Genomic DNA, 21,695 nt, shown 5'->3' on the forward strand with positions numbered 1-21,695 from the left:
CAAACAAAGAAGCATCGAGATTCAAAGCCAAAACTCTATCTAGAGAAGAGACAAATCGAGACGGAGCAGGTAACGTCCCTTCTAAAAAACCTAGCAGTTCATACCCTTCAGTTATTAATCGGATATGATGTTGCCATTGCACAAAATTTCCTTCATCTAACTTTACCGTATCATGACGAGGAAACGCCTGAACCAACCGATATCCAGAGAGTGATGGACTGCCACGGTCAGCAGTGATAGAATTAGTGGGATTGGCATGGATCAGTAACGAGATTGACCTCCAGGAAATCAAGCAACTGATACCATATTAGTAACTGTATTTAGATGAATAATAGAGAACAATTTGGATATAGAAAGAATGCACTGTATATTCGTATTATTAACTTGCCTGGATCAGTACAAGAATAGAATTTATATACTTAGGAGTGGCTAACTGCAGCTAACCACTCAACTAACAATATGCCAGTGTGTATAACAGATAATTAACAAACTAACGTATTCTTATACTCTAACATGATTTAACGGAAAATTGTAGCACATAGATAACGGGGTTAGTAAAATGTAAAAATTGAATCAAAATTAAAATTTGATGTATACAAATGTTCCAAATTAAAATTTGATGTATAACATTACAAATTGTATGTAATTTTGTTATATTTCCATTTATAATAGTACGAGACTAAGAGACAAGAGGGTTATGATTCGTACAAGACTTTTCGTAGGTTGATAAAAATGAGAGGAGATGGTGGAACACCATTTGAGGGAAATCAAAGACAACTTGGAAGATTTTCTTGTAGTCGGCCTTAAACTTTTGATTTTTTCCTACCCTAAAAAAGGAACAAAAGTGATACAATGATATGTAAGAAGAATTTAAGGTTATTATCGTGAATTTATGGTACCAAAGAAAAATATTCAAAGAATAAAATTAAGAGAATCGTGTCTAAAAATACAAAACGCCACTAATATCCACCTTCAAATTGCACATATATATTACTATTTGATGACTAACAAATATTCTCATTTTTTAAATTTCTTATATATTAAGAAAAAAAACACGTATCACAGATATATGTTAGACAGAATTATTTAATAATATTTATTATGTATCCAACCTTCAACCAACACATGCAAATTGTGATAATGATAATAATCAAAAGATATTGCAGTATGAATCATAAGCACGCAAATCAATTCATTTCCTTCCTCCCTACCGAGATGTTCATACATCAAATATCATCTCGATCCTATTCAAAACATAAACTTTAAATTTTGCTCATACTATAACTTTTGTTTAATTACAATTTTAGTTTACTACCATTATATTTGTTTTTCCTTTTATTAAATCTATGACTTAATATATATTTTTCATATTTGAATATATATATATATATAAATCATAAACTTGAAAACGAGCCGAGCTTTGAATATTAGAGTCTAAACTTAATTCATATTTTAAACAACCTAAATTTTATTCAAACCCATTTTTTAAATCTTAATATTTTTACTTAAATCTTCTCAAATTTCGAAAGAACTTTCAAATTTAAACGAGTAACCCAATCTTTAAATAGTTCTACTGTCACAGCCAACTTAGATATTTTTTTTACTCAAAAGTCAAGAAAAGATTCTTTTAGAGATAAATTACATTTTGACAGAAAAACTTTTGTATTATTAACCAAAAAAAAGGTTAAACCAGATTTTCAGTGGAGACTTTTCTTCGACGGAAATTGCAAATTACTTTTTATATCAACGGAACTTAATTTTTCAATTTGTAGGGACGAAAGCTTGCGTCACCACCAATTTCAATGCCAATAACATTTTCGGAGAAAAAATTAAAAGAATTGGAGGGGCCAAAGGTAAAAAAAATTAAAATAACTTAAATTGAATTTTAAATTTTTTAGAAGGGCCAAAATTAAAATTGTTCCATTTAAACCAAAACTAAAAATAATTAAATTGAACAATTTACATTTAGGCGGCACTAAAATTATAATTATGCCATTAAGACTAGTGGTAAGGTGAGAAAAAGTCATGGGATAAGGGATTGGAAAACGTTGGTTTTACTTCATTTTCATTTCAATATATAATATTATATATAACAAAGACTTTTCTAATTTGGTACTTGTAGTCACATGGGTTATTAAGTCAATGTCATTAAATTGTTAATGATCCAATAATCTTTTTCGTTAAAAATACAATATTTTAATTAAATTTGAAAGATTAAATGTTGAAATAAATAAAAATAAAACTAAAGTGACACAAAAAATAAACATTAAGAACTAAATTTATTATTATGCCTAAAATTAATTGTTAATAAAACTTATGAATTTATAGGTCATTAATTTTCATTTTAAGATCAATTAATAAAAATTAAAAATTAAAAATTAAAATAATTTCTGTAAAATTTATTGTTTTTGTTTATAAAGTTAAAATAAAATGATCCCATGTGGTCCATATCATATGCTCGTTACGGCCGTATGATCCAATATTAGCAGGCCAAGATGACCCAATTACCTTCCATATACTTTAATGGGGTCCAATTTGTGCATTTCACTTTCTAATTTGCCCCAATATCGTATTTGCATATTTTATAAAAGGATTATACTAAAAATGTTGAGCCACAGATTTGGGTCGATTATCTACTCAAGTTTTATGTTTTGTTTGTAATCATTTTTAATTTAACATATCTAACTTTTATGCTTTATCATGTAATATCATAATCATATTTATATAAATTTCAAATTATTTATACATTCTTTATTTTATTTTCATGTCTATGTCGTGTCTTAGCTACAATCATTGTGCCAATAACATTTGCTAGAAAATCATGATACTATAAAAAAAATCCAAAAAATGGTGTCTCTTGATTCAAATCCATTCCATAAACAAAAGGTAATACTAATTGGACAGTCCAACATATAAAAAGAATGTATTAATGAGATTAAAAAAAAAGACATCATTTTTGGGTTAATTAATGCCCCCAAAAGCATATTTCATTTTGAATTCACGAGGGACATGATGTAATAATTAAAGGTTGTCTTCCTTAGAGAATCTGAAATAATTATGTAACAGGAAACATATGCATATATATATGACTTTAGCCATCACATGATGACTATGATACCTTAAATTAAGTTGTTTTAACCACTCATAACTAAACACATTACATTATATCTACAATATCACGAGCGAAATTAAAAAAATTCTTTTAAGGGCTGAAATAAAATTTTAAATTTTGATAGTTTATATCTTTATAATTTTTAAAGGATTAAATTAAATTTTCATAATTTTAAGAGAGTTAAAGTGTAGTTTTACCTTTGCTAATTTAAAATTTTAAAAATTTCTAAAAGTCCAAAACAACAATTTTTCATTTTAGGGAGGTCGGGGCCCTGCTAGCCCTAAATCCGTCTCCGTACAATATTATGATAATTTTCTGTATTTAAATTTTACTGCATCTTTTTATTGATTTGTAATAATTAGTAATTACTTTTAAGAAGAAATATGGAACCAAATTTAGGGTTGGAATAACCTACCTTTTTTTAAATGTTATTACTAATATTTTACTGCATCATTAGGTTACCAAATTAGCATGATGGTAGATGGGCGCATGCACGTGCGTGTGGGTGAATAATTAGGTCTACCACGTACCTACAATCATAATTACACACGTGCACAGAGTTCATTGATTAAGGCGAAACCAAAGCAAAGGCAATCCATACCAAAACCCTATCATCAGTTCATCGGTTTAATCGCTCCAATCAATTTTAAAAATAAAAAAATTAAGTTCAACCAAATTGTATTGGTTCTTAGTCCAACCAATTCAATATCATTCTCTTGATCGATATTTCAATCGATTCTTGGTCCAATTAGTACCTCAACCAATCCGACCGATCAATCTAGTTCAAAATCATTGGAAATAAACAAGTGTTGGAAGTAATGGCATGGTATATTATAAGACTAGAACCAATATTTTTAAAAATGAACCAATAATTGAACTAGTTAGACCACTAATCTTGATCCAATTTGTTCAATTAGTTGAACCATCATTCAACTGTCCAAATTTAAAAAAAGAAAAGAAAAAGTCAATAAAAATCTAAAAAAATATAAATATAAATAAATAACAATTTTAATATATTTAACTTTTTTAGAGTGCTTTTTTTTATTTGGGTTTTTTTTTTGAGTTTTATTGGTTTAGATCAGATTTTAGCAAATAATTGAGTCTAAAAAGTAAAAAAAAAGTTCAGTTCAATCGTTTTTTTACCAACTTAGCTAGTTCTTTGCTCAAAACCTTGATTTAATATTTTAGTCCAAATCGGTACACTCATCAGTTCACGGTGCAATTCAGCTCCAACAACATTGGTGAGGACTTTGGATACATGGATATGAATGTAAAGTAGGCAGTCAAGCCCTCAAAATGGGCAATTGTAATTTTTCTCCTTATAAATTTATAAACGATAAACTTGTATTTTGGTTCTCCTAAAAAAATGTTTAATCTTTTTAAAAAATAAGGAAATTATAAATTAATAGATAATAAAAATTATATTTTAACCTCTCAAAATTTATAATTTAATTCTCACCCCTCTTAAAAGTTTTCTAAATTCATGCTTGTTTAAATAGAACGTTGTTAAACTACAAATCTAGAAAAAAAAACTAATTTTCATGAACAGAGATGGAAGATACATTGATTCTAAAAAATAAAGAGAGAAAGAAAACATCATCTTAATGTAAAGAGATTGTTGGTAAATTTGTAGGGCAATGGGACCATTTTCTTTAAGGAATGTTGAGCAAAAGTGGAACAGTGCTCCTTCAATTCTGATCAATAAGAAGCCTTTGTTGTTTTTCATTACCCAATATTATTATTACTCTAAAACCTTTTTCTATTTTTGCTTTTTCTTTTTTCATAATATTTTTCCTCTTTATTTTATTTGATAGTGGGATCTTAGTAAATGCACACCTCTAATTTGGTCCACATAAACAAGAAGCCAAACAGAGCCTTTCATTTGCTTCCAATTAAGAAAGTCTTCATGTCGGTCCTACCTGGCCCGACCTGGATCCACTCCACCGGTTGGGTGAGTCCATTGATATATGGAAATCTTCCATGTTAGGTAATTATAAATTTAGAACTAAAGACTTATCTCCTATCATTTAAATAATTCTTGAGATTCTTGTATTTATAAGAACTGGGTTTGTGCGCATGAAAATTTAGTTTGGGTGAGCATGGATAAAAATGAATGAGAAAAGATGCAACAATTGTAGTGCAATCCCTTTCAATCTCTCTTTCCACACCATCTTTAATATTATTGGACAAGAATCGGGCACTATATGCTTCAAGAGTTGTACATTATTATTCTTTGTTTCTTCTTACCTAAATTTTTGCAAAGTAGGTTATTTCCCTTTCGGAATATTTTTAGTAATGCATTGTGCCCACAGTTATAATATACGGTTTTAAATCCTTTGATTATTCAAATTCGAATTTATGGATTAATTTTTTTCTGCATTACAACTCTCCTAATATAAAATAATATTTAACTATGATTAAAACTGTTGATGTTATTATAACTTCCATAAAAAATTATCCTTTAACAATCTCAATGACCCAACTTGGTTATTAATTAATCTCGTGCATGCAATTAATTGGCTTAAGACATCGATTAAAACCTTACCTTTTAGAGAAATGTCTCCATTAAATGATGCATTAATTATATGGGTTAAGTGGAATCATGAGCCACGCTTCATGTATATGGATGATGCTGATGGCATCACATTCACAGTCACACACCATAACAACAGGTCCTCGGTCTAAGCCTTTTATATATTCATTCATGATTTAATGTTGAGCGACAGCCGGACCGTGTGGCAGCACGGGGAGCTCGGCCTTAGCCAGCATGCTGCTGCCCATGGCATGGCGTGACTCCACATTAGCACGCATGGTTCAATAAAATAAAGCTTTTACAATTTTTTTAAAAGGAAACTCTTTTTTAGCACACAATTTCCACTTCAAAACTTTATATAGCGATAGCTTCATGTCATGTGATTTAACCAAAAAAAATGTTTTTTTAATTAAACAAATGAGGTACTAGCTGGATTCAATTCTATAAAGTGATATTTCAAGATTTTTTTTCCTAATAAATTCCTTTTAGTCTTGTCTATTTTGTCTTATGGTGGGTTTGGATGGGCGATTGGGTGCGGTGCGTTTAGTCTACTTTTTGTCTCACGTTACAGTATCGCTACAGTATCTAATCTCACTGTCACCGCTGTTTTTACACTAACCACCCATCCAAACGCACCCTTAGTATAGCTAAAACAATTTCTCTTTTAGGTGATGTCGTTTAAGGTGAGATTATGTAGAAAGATTTTTAGAATATTGAATATAGAGAGGTAAAAGTAGTTAGTTTAGTTAAAATGTTCATCAATTCTTACTGTTAAAAATTAGTGTGATTAACAGAATAACTAGACAATTACATATAGCATGTTATGTGTATCTTATGTTGGTACAAGAACCAGTTCTCAATAATAGAAATGGATGCAATTTTTAACAAAAAGACTCATTTACTCTTTGATCCAACTTATAAGAACTAATTTATCCTTTTTTTAGTACAAAAGCTTCTATGATACATTTAGGAATAGAGGAATAATTAATGTGCATGCATGATATATTGTGCATTAAAATTTTACAATATATGCAATTGATACCATAATTATTATAACATGCATAAAAATGTGAGTTTGAATATACTTAAACAAACACAATTCTTTGATTCATGAATTACAAAATTCTAAATAATATACATTCTCAAACAATTTATAAGTTTAGATTAAGTGTTAATTGTATATATTTATAACAAAATGAGTTTTAAATTAGCAAAAGAGTCAATATTGTACAACAGGATGTATTATTATATCATGATCAAAATTATAAGTCGGTAGTGAATCTAGTATAGATAATTCGGTTCATTGCATTCATCTAAAAAGACATATCAATTCCATTTTCTGATTTCATTTTTAAATCTAAACCTCTCAATCTTATATTTAGTTAATGAAAATTAAAGAAACAAGCATAAATGTAATGGGGACAAAATCTAGTTTAGGATAACGAAATAGATGTTTGGATAATATCCATATTAAAATGTGTATTCGAGATAGAGAAAGATTTTGGTTAATTTCATTGGATTTGGATTTTTGGCAATGTCTGTATTTTTAGCATGTTAATAAAATTGGGGAAGCTTCCTTTCCCAATTATCCTTCCACAGAAATGATGTCCACATATCGATGATTCTTTTAAAGAATTTCATCATGTGGTGATTAATCATATCCATTAATTGATGTTTATCAATATTTAACAAGGATTAATGAAGGAACATTATTGAATTAATTTTCATTTTAAATTAAGTCGGTAATTCCACCCAAATACAAAGTAATTTTACTCAAAATCATTTTAAAAATGTAATGACAAATTTAGCCTTTAACATTAACTTTCTTTATTAATTTGATTTCTATTTTTTTTAAAACTAAATTTAACTCTTATTTTTTAAACTTAAATTAACCCTCAACCTTTTAAAATGAGTTGAATTTGACCATTAATCTTTTAGAATTAGTCGAATTGTTTTTTATTGAAAATATTGACTGAAACGTCAAATTTTTAAACATGACAGCTCGCATGGCAATTCATATATACTCCACATTATATTTTTAAATTTTATGAACTTTTTTTTAAATATTTTTATAAATTTAGAATTATTTATTAATGCGTTCTATAAGACAAATAATGATAGCATGAGATGCCAATAGTTTCATTAAAAGAAGTAATTTAACTCAAAAAATATTAAGGATCAAACTGAAAAAATGTAAATATTGAGGATTAAATTTGATATTAGGCCAAAAAATTCATATTTATAGAGCACTAATGGGGTCTGTTAATTTGGGCACAGTTAAAGGGGAAGTAAAATAGAAGTAAAGAAGCACAAGTTGGAATGTGAAAGTTGATAGAGAGAGATGAAGGGTTGATTTAGTATATATAATAAAGAAAGAAAAAAAGCAAGTGGGAAGTGATGGGGTTATAGTTATAAGAGGCACATTAAACGAGGCATGAAAATGTAGGAGGGTTGCCTATTCATCTCCGACAACTAAACAAAGGCCAGTCTTCACTGCCTTTCCATTTGTACCCAAAAGCAAAGGCAATGGATCGCCCCCTTCCAAAGTAAAAAAGAAAGAAAGAAAGAAAGAAGTGCTTGTCACACGAATTTTAGAAATGGCGATTGTCAAATCTCAGGCTGTCTTCGCTTGTATTTGATGAGTGATGACCCCCACACTCACCCAAAATATTTTCACCATCCCATGTGATTGAATAAGTGGGGATCTTGTTTATATATATATATTAGATAATAAAATTTTTACTCTTAAATTTAGTAATTAAGTTCATTTTAGTATTTTTTTTGGTTAACTTGGTATTTGAATTATCTATTTTAATCTCTAAATTGAGATTTTATAAAGATTTGATTATATAATTATTTTTTAAAAACATGATTAGATTGATCAGTAAGAGTGATTGATCTTTTGAGAGTTTAGTCAAAACTGTTATACTTGTTTCTAGTATATATCTTAAAAATATTGTGAAAGGTAGCAATCTCAAGCAATAAACAATGTTCTAAAAATCGGACCGTTAATAAGATGATCGGTTTTTTGTTTAATCAATTCAATCACTAATTTCATAATAATTATTTAAATAATTAGAAGTTTTAAAAAATATTTCAATTATAAGTTAATTTGTTTGCCCCAATTTTTTTATTTTGTATTGATTTTAATGAATTTATTAAAAAATTAATTCAACGATTATCGATTCAATAAGTCGAATTTGTTAACTATTAGCTTAGGTTAAAACTCAAAAAGAGAGGAGATAATTTCCTCTCTTATTTTCTTGGTTATTTTCATTAAAATTTGTCTTTTCACTTAGGATGCTCATGGCATAGCATTCCCATGCAAAGAAAAAGAAAAGGTTTGTAAATGATTAAAGCGAAGAATTAGTAATATTAGAAAAATCTCAAAAGTAGTGTCTTAAAAAAAATATTGATTTGATAATAAGGGAGAGAGATGAAAAGAGTAGGAAAGATTGATGAGCTCAGTAACGTGCACAAAAACAAAGCCACTAATAAGAAAAGGGTAAACTACACCCATGGTCACTTTTGTTTACCTTAGGTTACATTTCAGTCACTTATGTTTAAAATGTTACGTTTTAGTCACTTACGTTATTGTGTTGTAACATTTTAGTTACTGAGCCATTAATTATCGTTAATGGTGTAATGGTAAGCTGACATGGCACGTTAAATTATCATTTAAAACAAAAATTTTAGGTTACATTATACAATTGGTCCTCATAATTTTTCGTTTTGAGCAATTTAATTCTTTTATGTTCTTTTAACTTTCATTCTTTATTTTCTTTATTTTCCATTCTCTTCGACTTCCTAATATGTTAAAAGAAATGGGAAAGATATGAAAACAGAGGGAGAAACAAAAGAGAATGGAAAAAAAGAGGAAATTTTAAAGAACATAAAATAAAAAATTTAAATTACTTAAAACGAAAAAAATATGGGGATCAATTGTATAATTTAACCTAAAATTTTGTTTGAAATGATGATTTAACGTGCCACGTCAGCTTACCGTTACACCATTAACGACGATTAATGACTCAGTGACTAAAATGTTACAACATGATAACATAAATGACTAAAACGTAACATTTCAAACATAAGTGACTAAAACGTAACCTAAGGTAAACAAAAGTGACAATGAGTGTAGTTTACCCATAAGAAAAAGACGATGTTATAAGAATTCCAAAAGGAAAATTAAATTAAAAACCCAACAGCAATTGTTTCTTTGCTTCCAAACACACCAGATAAAGCTTCTTAATTGGTAAACCCACGCATCACTAAATTATTAATAAGTTTACATTAAAAAATTAAAAAATATCTATTTAAGACATTGAGATGTTAAAATCATTATTATATGATCTTTTCTGTTACACTACTCAAAAGCTTTCATTTCATTTCCCATCTACAATTCAACTCTTTTAATGAAATAGTTTTGAATATTACGAATATGCAAATCAAAATTCAGATAGATTCCTTCTTTGATATTTGACATTGACTAATAGATCGACTTGAATCTAAAATATATTTTTGTACTCGATGATAGGTATTGATCAACCGTATCGATTATTGAATTATTGCTTAAAACTCGTTTATCAAGATTTTGACAATTAATAACTTAAATAAAAACTTTCAAATAATTTTATCAATTCACAATTTAGTTCTATTTTTGTAATTATAATTTATTTACATAAATATATTAAGAAAAATATTGACACACTTGTGGTCTTGTTTAATCCTTCCACGCGCATCCAAAGCGAGTGAAATTCAAACCCTATTAAGACAAATAAAAAGCCTCATTAGTTCATTTTTCACGCGCTGTCACCTGTCAGTGCATATTTATTTTATGATTATTAATTAAAATAATTAAACTCTTTTTGCTATTTGTATAATGGCCTCAACATCCCACGAGCCTCATATCTGAAAAAAAAGAAGCTTTCATGTCTTTCCAGTATATCCTTTATATCTCGCTGCAAACACCACTCCTTCAATTAGTTCTCTTTGAAAAATTTCATTATCTTCAAAGGGTTTAGCTTTGCTTTTTTTTTCATTTGTTTCAATTTGATCCCCATGGCTCTTGAAACTTGGTTAATAAAAGTGAAGAAAACGATTTCTAACACTGCCAAGATTTCAATTCCAAAGAACTCAAAAGCTTCAAAGCATGTTAAATCCACCGTCGGAGTTTTATCTTTTGAAATCGCCGGCCTTATGTCGAAGCTTCTTCACCTTTGGAATTCACTTTCCGATAAGAACGTAATTCGTCTTCGCGATGAATCGGTATCTCTCGAAGGAGTCCGTAAGATCGTGTCGAACGACGAGTCTTTCCTGTTGGGGCTGGCTTGTGCGGAGATCGCCGAGAATGTTAGGCTGGTGGCTAAGTATATTTCGAGGATAAGCAAGCGGTGTCAAGACTCGGGTCTTCAGTGTTTTGATCGGTGGTTCGATGAGTTCGCTAACTCGGGTCATGATACCCATAGTTGGGTTTTGAGTTCTAAAGAAATGGAAGCTAAAAACAAGAAGATGGATAGGTATGTGACGATCACGGCCACTTTGTATAAAGAAATGGAGGAACTATCGACGGTGGAGAACAATTTGAGGAAGTGTTTAAAAGAATACGAATCTTCTTCTTGTTCTTCTTCTTCGATTAAAGAGCAAAAGATTATTGATTTGCAGCAAAAGCTTTTCTGGCAAAGACAAGAAGTTAAGTATTTAAAAGAGAGATCTTTATGGAATCGAAGCTTTGATATGGTTGTTTCCATGGCGGTGAGATCAATTTTCACTATCTTAGCAAGGATCAAACTTATTTTTGGGATTGGTCCTTCGTTATTACCGCGAAGTCTATCAGCTTCTGCAACTGTTCATCCAACTGAAAACCCTAACGGATTCATGTCAGGTCCATTAAAAAATCCTTCCGAAGAAGAAAACAAAGATTCGAGGTTCGGGTTTTTCGAGTCGAACACAAAGCTCCTCAAGCCTCCGGCGAGCACGTTAGGTGCGGCAGCTTTAGCTTTACACTATGCTAACTTGATCATCATCATTGAAAAAATGATCAAGTCACCACAACTGGTAGGCGTTGATGCAAGAGATGATCTTTACTCCATGTTACCGAACAGCATCCGGTCATCTTTAAGGGGTAGGTTAAAAGGAGTCGGGTTTTCAGCCGGTGACCCAATCCTCGCCGGAGAATGGAGAACAGCTTTAGGAAGGATCTTGGGTTGGTTATCACCATTAGCACACAACATGATCAAATGGCAGAGTGAAAGAAGCTTCGAACAACAAAACTTGTTGCCTAAAACAAATGTTCTTTTATTACAAACACTGTTCTTCGCCAACAAAGACAAGACCGAAGCAGCCATAACTGAGCTGCTGGTCGGCTTGAACTACATTTGGAGATTCGAAAGGGAAATGACAGCAAAAGCATTGTTCGAATGTAGCAACTTTAATGTGCAAAGTTGATAATTTCCCTTTCTGGGAATTTTAACTTGAGAAAAATTCTGCAAAATTTTATGTCAATGGGGGGTTTTCAGATCTTTCTAAGGGTTCCTCTGTAAATGGTATAATTGATAATATATAATATTAGAGAGATGAATTTGAGTGAAAATTTGCATGGCTTTTCATCGATGGCTTATAGTGCATGTGAAAATATTCCATTTATTTTTAACTCAGTTTTGTTTTGTTGTTATTATTGGGACCGATACACTAGTTTGACTATTTATTACATTTGCTTTCTTCTGCATAATGCTATTTCAATTCATTATTAATGATAAATCATGAAATATTCTTTATAATTTCGGCAGTTCATATACTAAAAAATATGTTTTTCAAAATCTTTATATTTAATGATTGAAAATGTGAATAGTATATGCACACGCTAGATTCTTCAACTTTAGGCAAACTTTATATATCTATATATTGTTTTGTGCATTTGTAATTCCACAAATATTGGTAAAGCATTTAGGTACAATTCGTTATTAATTAATAAATATTATTATTGAAGCTCTAATGTACTTTATAAAGCTAGTTGGGTTTATTTTATTTATGTAGCAATAAAATATGGGGGAAGACTAGTTGGAATTTTTTAAATTATCACAAAGGATCTAGCTTAGCTTAAACTATAAAGAAAAAGTACTCCTCCATTATTCTGTTTGCCATCTCCATGGACCATTTTGTTCATGTCTCTTTGTATTTTTTTAATTAGTGCAAATATATATAAAATCTAATGTATGTACTTTGTTGATTGTACAGCTCATAGTTCACATATGGCTAATAAGATTCAGTTTTCTCGTAAATGTTCCCACCTTTTGTCTCCCCTTTTGGCCCCTCATCATATAAATTAAACATTTCAAATAAGAATATGATAAAAATTAATTAAAACATGCCGATTGAGTACTAGTTTGGTTGTGAGTTTAAGCGTGTTAAAGTGCGTTTATTCTTCTATTTAAGGATTAGGATGAATTATGGATAATTCTAAGCATTGTATCAACTCAAACATTTTCAAGTACTTTCACAAATATAATTTAGATTATAATAATATCTATGTGTTAATTAAAAAAGAGAGAGATGTGACGAGCAGATACACATTATCCCCCACCTCCCATTCCATGAATTTCTTTTTTTCTTACTTTATTAATTATTTTTGGGGTGATTTCATATGCTAAAATTTAAAAACCAGCCAACCGGCAAATATACCTTTGGACCAATTCTATGGGACATACGTTTGATTGCTAACGGCCACCACTGGCTGCCCCCTGCCGGAAGTAGTGGGACGAAGGGATTCTTTTTATTTTTTTTATATGTGAATCAATACAATGCACGCAACGAAACATAAATAAATATTCACATCATGGGGGTGAGAGGGTTAAGAGTTTCAAGAAGGGATGGCAAGTTGTAAATAAGCTGTTTTTAGCATCGTGACCACATTGCTATTGGTAGTGAGGAATGTCGTTAAAAAGTTTGACAAATCTGTATTTGGTTCTTAAAAACCCCAAGGAATTTAATTATATTATTATTTTCTTAAAATCTGTTAAAAGAGTTGGAAACTCACAAATCAATGTCCAATTTGGGTGAGGATGTTCAGACAGATGACATGGACCAGATCCGAACATAATGCGATATGTAATATGGCTCAATACATAAATACCTCTAAATTATTCCAATTTACTATTTCTAATATCCCTGCCACCTCTCGTCTTTTGCTTATAAACCATATAACTTCAATGTAATGCAATTTGATTGTTTCCCACCGATGAACTAGTGGTCTTCGAAATTGATCTCAGAACATTTGGTTTCCAAATGGCTACTCTTGGCCAACTGTCTCATAGCTTCCTCGTTGACCGATGGTGCAAGCAGCCATGCAACTAACATTCTAACAGCTTCATGGGAGACGTCAATGTTAGAGATTCAACCTTGCATGCCAGCATATTCTTCTGATCAATGCAATCAGCTTGAATTTAAAAGAGTAATTTCAATAGATGATAAAAAGTTAGCCTAAATTTGTTTATAAAAATACTTGGAACATTGTAATACCTGAAATACAGTTATAAAGTACAAATTTAAATATCTTAACCCAGTTTCTTGATTATAATATATCACTGGCTCCGATTTGGCCGCATCCAAAGCAAAAGAGGGTTTCTAACAAAAAGGCAAAACTCAGTTGCTCAGTCGCCCCTATGTTTATATACTTTCAGATGATCTGGTGACGGAAATTGCCCCTCGAAACAAACAAAAGTGGGAATCCTCTCAAGACAGATAGCTTTAAAGGGTGTTCATAGAAATGACTTCTCGGAACCGAGCAAACCATTGAGCATCAGAAGAGTTGGTCTCCTGTGGGACTTGCTGCCTTTGTTGCTGCTCCTTTTGTGACCGCTGCAGTCCTTTGTCTATGATAAACCGAGCATAGTCGACTGGTTTTGTTGGACCTGAGCAGAGCTTAGGCGCTGGAGCCGATGGAAGAAGGGAGACCAAAGCCCTGGCAACCTCATGCATGGTTGGTCTCTCAGAAGGGTGTCGCTTAGTGCACAACAAAGCAAGTTGGAATGTCTTTCGGACATGAGTCATGTTCATGCATGTAACTGAGACTTCTGGATCAACCGCTTCCATCACCGTATTATCATCAGCCTTAGACAGTATCTATATAACAATGAACACCAAAAATATTAAAAGGCTTGCCCCTGGCCCGTGTTTTGACAGTGGGGTAAAGCTTCAAGTTAAACTCACCAGTTGATGTAAATTCGATTCATTGTCCACAGCCTTTTTCCCGGTCAAAAGCTCCAGAAGAACAATGCCGAAACTATAAACATCTGATTTTTCATTAAGACGTGAGGTACGGGCATATTCAGGGTCAATATAGCCAATGGTTCCCAGAACATAAGTAGAGGTGTGTGTCTTTGTTGTTGGTATGCACTTGGCAATCCCAAAATCAGACAGATGAGCCTCAAAATTCTCGTCTAGAAGAATATTCGAGGACTTGACATCCCTGTGAATAATTCGAGGGCTGCAATCATGGTGAAGATAAGCAAGCCCTTGTGCTGCTCCAACAGCAATCTTCAACCTTGTTTCCCAGTCAAGCTTCACCTTTTTGGACAGCCCTGCAGCGCGTTAATTGACATGAATCAGAAATTGCTAAACAGTACAAATATTCAAGATCGAAGAAAAGCTAAAGGCATGTCAACAAACCATGTAAAAGATCCCACAATGAGCCATTCTCCATATAGTCATAGAACAGAAGGTTCCCATACGGAGATAATGAGTAGCCATGCAAGCTGACAATGTTCCTATGTCTTATACTGCCAATGGTTTCGAGTTCAGTCTCGAACTCCCTCAAGTTGTTTGGGAAATGGGTGTAGAGTCTCTTAATTGCAATTGGACGGGAATTTTTCAAAGTACATTTGTATACCGTGCTAGAAGCACCATAGCCTATGATATACTTATCACTCAAATTATCAGTGAATCTCATTATATCATCAAAGGTATGAATAGCCATATCCATGTGAAGAACAACCAGCTTCGGCGGATGCGCAACAGATTTCATAGGACCCTTCATCACTTGCTTCTGTTGGTTCGACTTATAAATCGCAAGAACGGTCATAGCCACCAAAGTGATGAAGCCCAAAGTCATACAAACAACAGCAGCTCGGGAGAAAACTGCTCGAGAACATAAAGCAAGAGGAAGTGTTAATGAAAGGATATTCAAATGAGCTCAATGACATCACAAGTTGATACCTCTAGACTTTGGCATAGATGGGCCACAGATTGATCCCAACCAATCTCCACAGAGCATTGGGTTTCCTAGAAAGCTGACAGCCATATATAAACGAATTAATAAAACTAATTTGAGAGGGCTTTTAAAACGAAAAAAAAGAGTAAACTCGCGTACCTATCGGATGAAAACCGGGAGAAGTTTCTTGTCGGAGGTATGACGCCGGATAAGTTATTGTACGACACATTCCTGGGGGAGTAGTTAAACATATTCAGAAACAATCCCGAAATAACATAGAATGAACTAAAGTAGAAGAAAAACAGAACACAATCTTACAGGTTAGTAAGACTGAAACAATTCGTAAGCTGCTCAGGGATTTCACCTTGCAACTTGTTGTTCTTTAGTATTCTGTGATTTCGGAAAATGTCTTAATGGCATTAGCTTTAAAACTAGAACACTGAACATAAATACCTCCATCAAGCACAAGGAACAAACTTACAGAGAAACAATATTTTGCAGCTGACCAAACTCTACAGGAATGTTGCCAGTTATACTATTGAATGAGAGATCACTACAAAGGGAAATGCGGATAAGTTTATTCAGAGTATCAAATAGGTAGTGAAACCGGTCTTAAAGTCGCAAAACCTTCTTACATGATTTGTATGCTTCTGAGATTCCCAAACTCAGCAGGTAGTTGTCCATCAAGTTTGTTATCACTCAAGTTCCTGCAAATGTAAAAATAAACTAAAGAACCGTACTAGTATGAAAATAACATGGATTGGAAAAATAATACATCGGAGTAGCTCACAGTGTAAGAAGATGCTCCAGTTCACCTATGGAAGCAGGTAGAGGGCCTGAAAAGTTGTTTCCGGATAGATCCCTGCAAACACGACCGTCCCACAAAGAAGTTCAATATAGAACAGAAACCTAAACTTATTTGTTTTTTTTTTGGGGGGGGGGGGGGGTAAAAGGCTAATTCACTTACAAAGTATCAAGATTAATGATATGTCCAAGTTCGATAGGTACCCGGCCTTTGAAATTGTTCAAGGATAAATTTCTAAACACCCAAAGATGATCAATATGTTAATAAGACGATTCTTTGATGACAAATGAACAAAAATTTTGGGATTTAACCCAATTATACAACTTACAAATAGGTTAAGCTCTCTAAGTTCTGGAAGCCTGGTGGAATAGACCCATTTAGGCGATTACCATGCACATTGCTGCATGAAAATTTGTTGAGCTGAATCAGTTTTTAACATTTTAATGAAATGCACATAAAGACTTCGGACATTCAAATGGTATCTTACAACTTATTCAGAGCAGTGCAGGAGCTGATGTTATGCGGAATGGGTCCTTCTAAATGATTGTTGGCAAGATTCCTGAGAAAGCAGTGGTAATTTAGATGGATAATAGCAAGAAATAAATAAATGAGGTAAAGTGATAAAAACCTACAATTCAAACAACTGCTCCAGCTTCCCGAGCTCGTCTGGGATAGAACCAACGAGTTGGTTGTCATTTAATTGTCTGCATAACGATTAACATTGTGAAAGTCCAATAAACATCTTGGATAAGTGAATGCTACCACTTAAACAACTGCTGAAATTTACAAGGTACGGCAACTCACAAGTAACTAAGTTTTGACATATTGCCCAGCTCGGGTGGAATTGGACCGGTCAGCTTGTTTCCATGAAGGTACCTGCCTCGGGATACCAACAATTCAGTGTACAGAAAGCAGAAAAAAAATAAGTTCATTAGGCTATAGAAACGCACAATTTTCCGGTGAACGATAAATTGCCGAGTATTGGTGGAATATGCCCGACTAGTTCATTCTCACTCAAGTCCCTGGAACAAAAGAAAAGATCAGAACATGCATAAGCTACTTAGTATAGCATGTCTAAATCGGAAATTTTTGGCCGACAAGATTCTACTCAGATTTTGGAAAAACAAAATACTTACAGTACAGCAAGGGCCTGCATTAAACCGATGACCTCCGGGATGTTCCCAGTAAGCTTATTTCCTTGAAGTGACCTATCATGAGAATATTAGACTTGTGTGGATAAACTATACATAATTTGCAAGACCCTGAACAAGATAATAAATATGCCTCGAATAAACTTACAAAGTTGCAACTTGAAGGAAACCGATATTGTATGGTATCTCCCCGGTAATCCGATTATAGGAAATGTCCCTAAAGTTGCCAATAATGTAGATTTAAAAATTAAAGTAACTTAATAATAAACCAATAATGCCAGTAAATCATAATAAACCAGCACAAAAAGATGTAGGTACCCATTCAACTTACAAGATTTCAAAGCTTGTACAATTACCAATGCTGTCCGGGATGCTACCGCTTAAATTGTTTCCCCGAACATCGCTGAAAGCAATTAGACTTTTGCAAGTTACAAGAAAAACAAAAAAAAAAGAATAATAAATAGACCATGGATGATCGGTACTTACAAATACCATAGGCCAGTCAATTGACATATATCAGGTGAAAGAGTTCCAATCAACATATTGCCGCGCAAGCCACTGTATAAAGCAACCAATACCACATGAATACAAGCAATAGTTCAAAAGAACCTCGGATTTAGACTTTGCAGTTATGTAAGGCATCCAACAAAAAAAAATCTCAATAATCACGGAACTAAAACTTACAGATACTGCAAGACTTCATTCCAGTAGATTAGCCTCGGTATCTCTCCCTTAAGCTGGTTTCTTGCTAGATCACTGAAAGTTCAAAATCACATAAAAAAAACTTATAGCAAGCTTTCATCTTAACAAAGCTTCCGAGATTATCGAACAATGTGATAGAACATAATTAACTCACAGAGTTTTCAGGTTCGGAATCTGGGTTAAGGTCGAAGGAATAGGACCTGTTAGCTGATTGTTCTTCAAATTCCTAAACGGAAGGATCACAATTACATTGCTACAAACAACCTAAAGCATTATCCGGAAAAAAAAACCGACAAGCAAGCAGCAATGTATTCATACAAAAATTCTAGCCGCTTGAGCCTGGATATGGAGAAAGGTATGTCACCATACAAAAGATTGTCAGATAAGTCCCTGCATTATATGATAAAAATCAGACATAACCAAACAAAAACCATAAAAACACAACCGAACAAACCAATACATACAGATAAACAAGCGAACCACAGTTTCCAATCTCATCTGGAACTTGTCCAGTCAATTTGTTCCCCATCAAGTCTCTGCCATGATAGAAAAACACAGGGTTATCAACAAGCTAATGAACACCTAGAATTGAAAAAAAAATTCTTAAAAAAGACATACAAGGACCGCAAGCTCCTTAAATCACCAATGGCCGGTGAAATCTCCCCGCCAAGAATCAAATTTGACAAATTCCTGACAGCAAACATTAAAAAAAAGCACCAATATCAACATCAGTTCAAACACATAGCATGGTAACCCAGAAATAGTATAACAAATAAAGAAAAAACTCACAGGGAAACCACAGCAAGGCTAGAATTGTCACAGAAAACACCACGCCAAGAACAAAAGTCAAAATTGTTAACATCATCCCAGTCGAGCAGTACATTTGCCACATTGCTAAATGATGCCTTTATCGACATCAACGCCTTCCCTACACCCACCATTTATACTCTATATATCAAGTACTGGTGCACAACAGTAACAAGAGCTGGAAATGTAAAGAAGTCAATACACTTCTCCAATGTAAAACGACTTAGTGGCTAAAAACACACTATCTCCTCTGTCCCCATAACAGGTAATGTTAATGACCATGAAAGTTGAGAAAACACTCGGACCAAGAAAGAAGGAAATCGAATTCCGAGCTTAATGCTTCCAAAATGCAAGGAATATTAATTTACAGCACTTCTTACGTGCTCCTGAGCTTAAACACACAAGCTATGACAGTGAAAATGTTTTCCTACAAGGAAAACAATTACCCCAAATGATTTCAGCTCAAAAACACATTGTAACAAGCTCAATAGCTACATTCACTAACTAAACCACCCAGAAAAGGAAAAATAAAAAAGAGTACCTTCGTCATTGAGTGAAGAAGCATGAGAACAAAGAAGAAGAAGAAGAAGAAACGCTATCACCATTACTAAAAGCTCCTGCCTTCTCATTATCTTCTTCAGCAACACCCCTTCCTCCATTTCTCAAAACCTCACCCGACAACGCTCTAAAACAAAATCCAATAACGACGACGATGAGCCAAGAGACAAAGAAAAAGAAAGGTTGGTACTTTGTTTTGACAAACCAAAGAAAAAAGCTTTAAAAAAAAAAGGGTTGGGTTTATTACGCAGACAGAGAAGGAAGAAAGAACAGGCTTTTAGCGTGAAGCCGTGAACTGCAAGGAAACAGAGATGTTATTAAGAGAGAGAAAACAAAAACAGAGTACAATACACAAAACACACTTTGTGTTTCTCTCTCTCTTTATCTATCTCAAGCTGTATCTGTCTGTGTCTGTCTATCTCAAAACAGACTGTGAAAGACACAAGAAACTATAAAAGACGTTGTAAACGGCGGTGAAGGGACGTTTGGCGACTTCACTTCTGATAATAAAAATTTACTACTGAGTCTCTCAGACCAAGTTTGATTTAACGGAATGGGATTTTATTCCGGGTTTTTTTATTATTTTTTTGGATTTTCGACGTTTGGATAATGTCTTCTAACCGTGGGTACGTGGCAATTAAACCAATTTCTTTTGGTTAAAATATAACATTGGTCCCTGTACTTTTTAAAAATTTGTAAATACATCTCGGTACTTATATTTTCATGCATTTAATCCTTTTACTTTTCAGATTTCAAAATTTAAGTTCAGTTACTAATATTATTAATTTTTTATTTAAACTTGTTCCGACATTTTCAAATAAAAAATATTAATGACATTATAATTAACTTGAATTTAACAAAATAATTTTAATAGTTAGACCTAAAATTTGAAATTCGAAAAATAAAAAAATAATAAATTAAATTTCAAAGTTATAAAAAAATATAACAACTTATGATATAATTTTAACCATCTTTTTTCTTTTGATCACATTGTGGCTATTTAATTTAATACTAACACATAATGCTTTTTTTAATTATATTTAATGTGAGTGAAGTCACAAAATACAACACCTCAAACTCAGCTTGAGCGTGTATGAGTCCATGTTATTATTTTAATTATAATATTTTTTATCATGTTATATAAAAATTGAGATATTTAAATTACTAATAAAAAAGATATATTGATATTGGTAAAGGGTCAACAAGCGTATTATATTAATGGTCGAGGATTAGGATATAGTTTTTACTTTTTAAAATGTATTAATTTGTAAGTTAGTACATAGCCTCCAAAAATGATAATTTTTTATTTAGTTCTCTAAAAAATTGTAAATATATTAATTAATACAACAGTTAAATTACATTTTAATTATTATAAAAATATATAATGTATTTCCAACCTCTCAAAAAATTTTATAGCTTTAATCTTATTAGTGATAATAACAATGGATGACTAGACCATGAGGAGACGAGAGGAAATAAAAAGGATCGTGAAAGTAATGAGTTAAGTGAGAGTATGGGGTAAGAAATGAGTGAGCATGCTATTTTTTGAGGTGAGAGAGAGTATATATAAATTGATCATGTGGGACACATGGTTGTCTCTACGTGGGTTAACTTATCCCTTCTAAGATCATTGTTAGGTGCATAATACGCCATTATCTAGGTTGCAAGGTATCTCAATGACAATCGAGTATTATCATATGAGTATAACCTACTTATTAGGGCTAATTGACTTACGTGTTCTCTAAATCTAAGTAAAATAGTATCTCTCCCAAAACTAGATGGAGCTAGAATGGTAAAGATAGTTCAAAGCGAAGGTAATT

The 21,695-nt window shown here is 32.3% G+C and overlaps 2 protein-coding genes across 3 annotated transcripts; one reads left to right on the top strand and one right to left on the bottom strand.

Moving 5' to 3' along the window:
- Positions 1-10,564: 10,564 nt before the first annotated feature.
- On the top strand, positions 10,565-12,254 carry LOC107904636 (protein PSK SIMULATOR 1). The gene has a single exon (XM_016831074.2). The coding sequence runs from the start codon at positions 10,707-10,709 to the stop codon at positions 12,090-12,092; it is 1,386 nt and encodes a 461-aa protein (XP_016686563.2). The 5' UTR covers positions 10,565-10,706; the 3' UTR covers positions 12,093-12,254.
- Positions 12,255-14,108: 1,854 nt separating this feature from the next.
- On the bottom strand, positions 14,109-20,406 carry LOC107904635 (LRR receptor-like serine/threonine-protein kinase ERL1). Of its 2 annotated transcripts, XM_016831072.2 has the most exons (27): positions 20,123-20,406; positions 19,859-20,002; positions 19,300-19,438; positions 19,129-19,200; positions 18,975-19,046; positions 18,829-18,900; positions 18,665-18,736; positions 18,493-18,564; positions 18,295-18,366; positions 18,140-18,211; positions 17,957-18,025; positions 17,794-17,865; positions 17,608-17,679; positions 17,462-17,533; positions 17,290-17,361; positions 17,145-17,216; positions 16,986-17,057; positions 16,820-16,891; positions 16,643-16,714; positions 16,488-16,559; positions 16,334-16,405; positions 16,171-16,242; positions 16,012-16,083; positions 15,858-15,931; positions 15,312-15,779; positions 14,853-15,223; positions 14,109-14,765 (listed from the first exon to the last, which is right to left on the bottom strand). In XM_016831072.2, the coding sequence occupies exons 2-27, from the start codon at positions 19,974-19,976 to the stop codon at positions 14,391-14,393; spliced, it is 2,982 nt and encodes a 993-aa protein (XP_016686561.1). In that variant the 5' UTR covers positions 19,977-20,002; positions 20,123-20,406; the 3' UTR covers positions 14,109-14,390. The 2 variants fall into 2 exon arrangements, with proteins under 2 accessions (XP_016686561.1, XP_016686562.1); XM_016831073.2 differs by having other exon boundaries at positions 19,859-20,381.
- Between the last annotated feature and the right edge of the window lie 1,289 nt (positions 20,407-21,695).

The sequence above is a fragment of the Gossypium hirsutum genome, chromosome D11 (genome assembly GCF_007990345.1).
Source record: "Gossypium hirsutum isolate 1008001.06 chromosome D11, Gossypium_hirsutum_v2.1, whole genome shotgun sequence".
Lineage (NCBI taxonomy): Eukaryota > Viridiplantae > Streptophyta > Magnoliopsida > Malvales > Malvaceae > Gossypium > Gossypium hirsutum.

What these genes read in the sequence shown, in the direction of transcription:
- LOC107904636 (XM_016831074.2), top strand. Translation starts at nt 10,707, where the DNA reads ATGGCTCTTGAAACTTGGTTAATAAAAGTGAAGAAAACGATTTCTAAC.
- LOC107904635 (XM_016831072.2), bottom strand. Translation starts at nt 19,976, where the DNA reads ATGGAGGAAGGGGTGTTGCTGAAGAAGATAATGAGAAGGCAGGAGCTT. An exon ending in TGTGGTTCGCTTGTTTATCT is followed by an intron (nt 18,901 to 18,974) that starts GTATGTATTGGT and finishes CATATAATGCAG; the next exon opens with GGACTTATCTGACAATCTTT. An exon ending in CTCAAGCGGCTAGAATTTTT is followed by an intron (nt 18,737 to 18,828) that starts GTATGAATACAT and finishes CCTTCCGTTTAG; the next exon opens with GAATTTGAAGAACAATCAGC.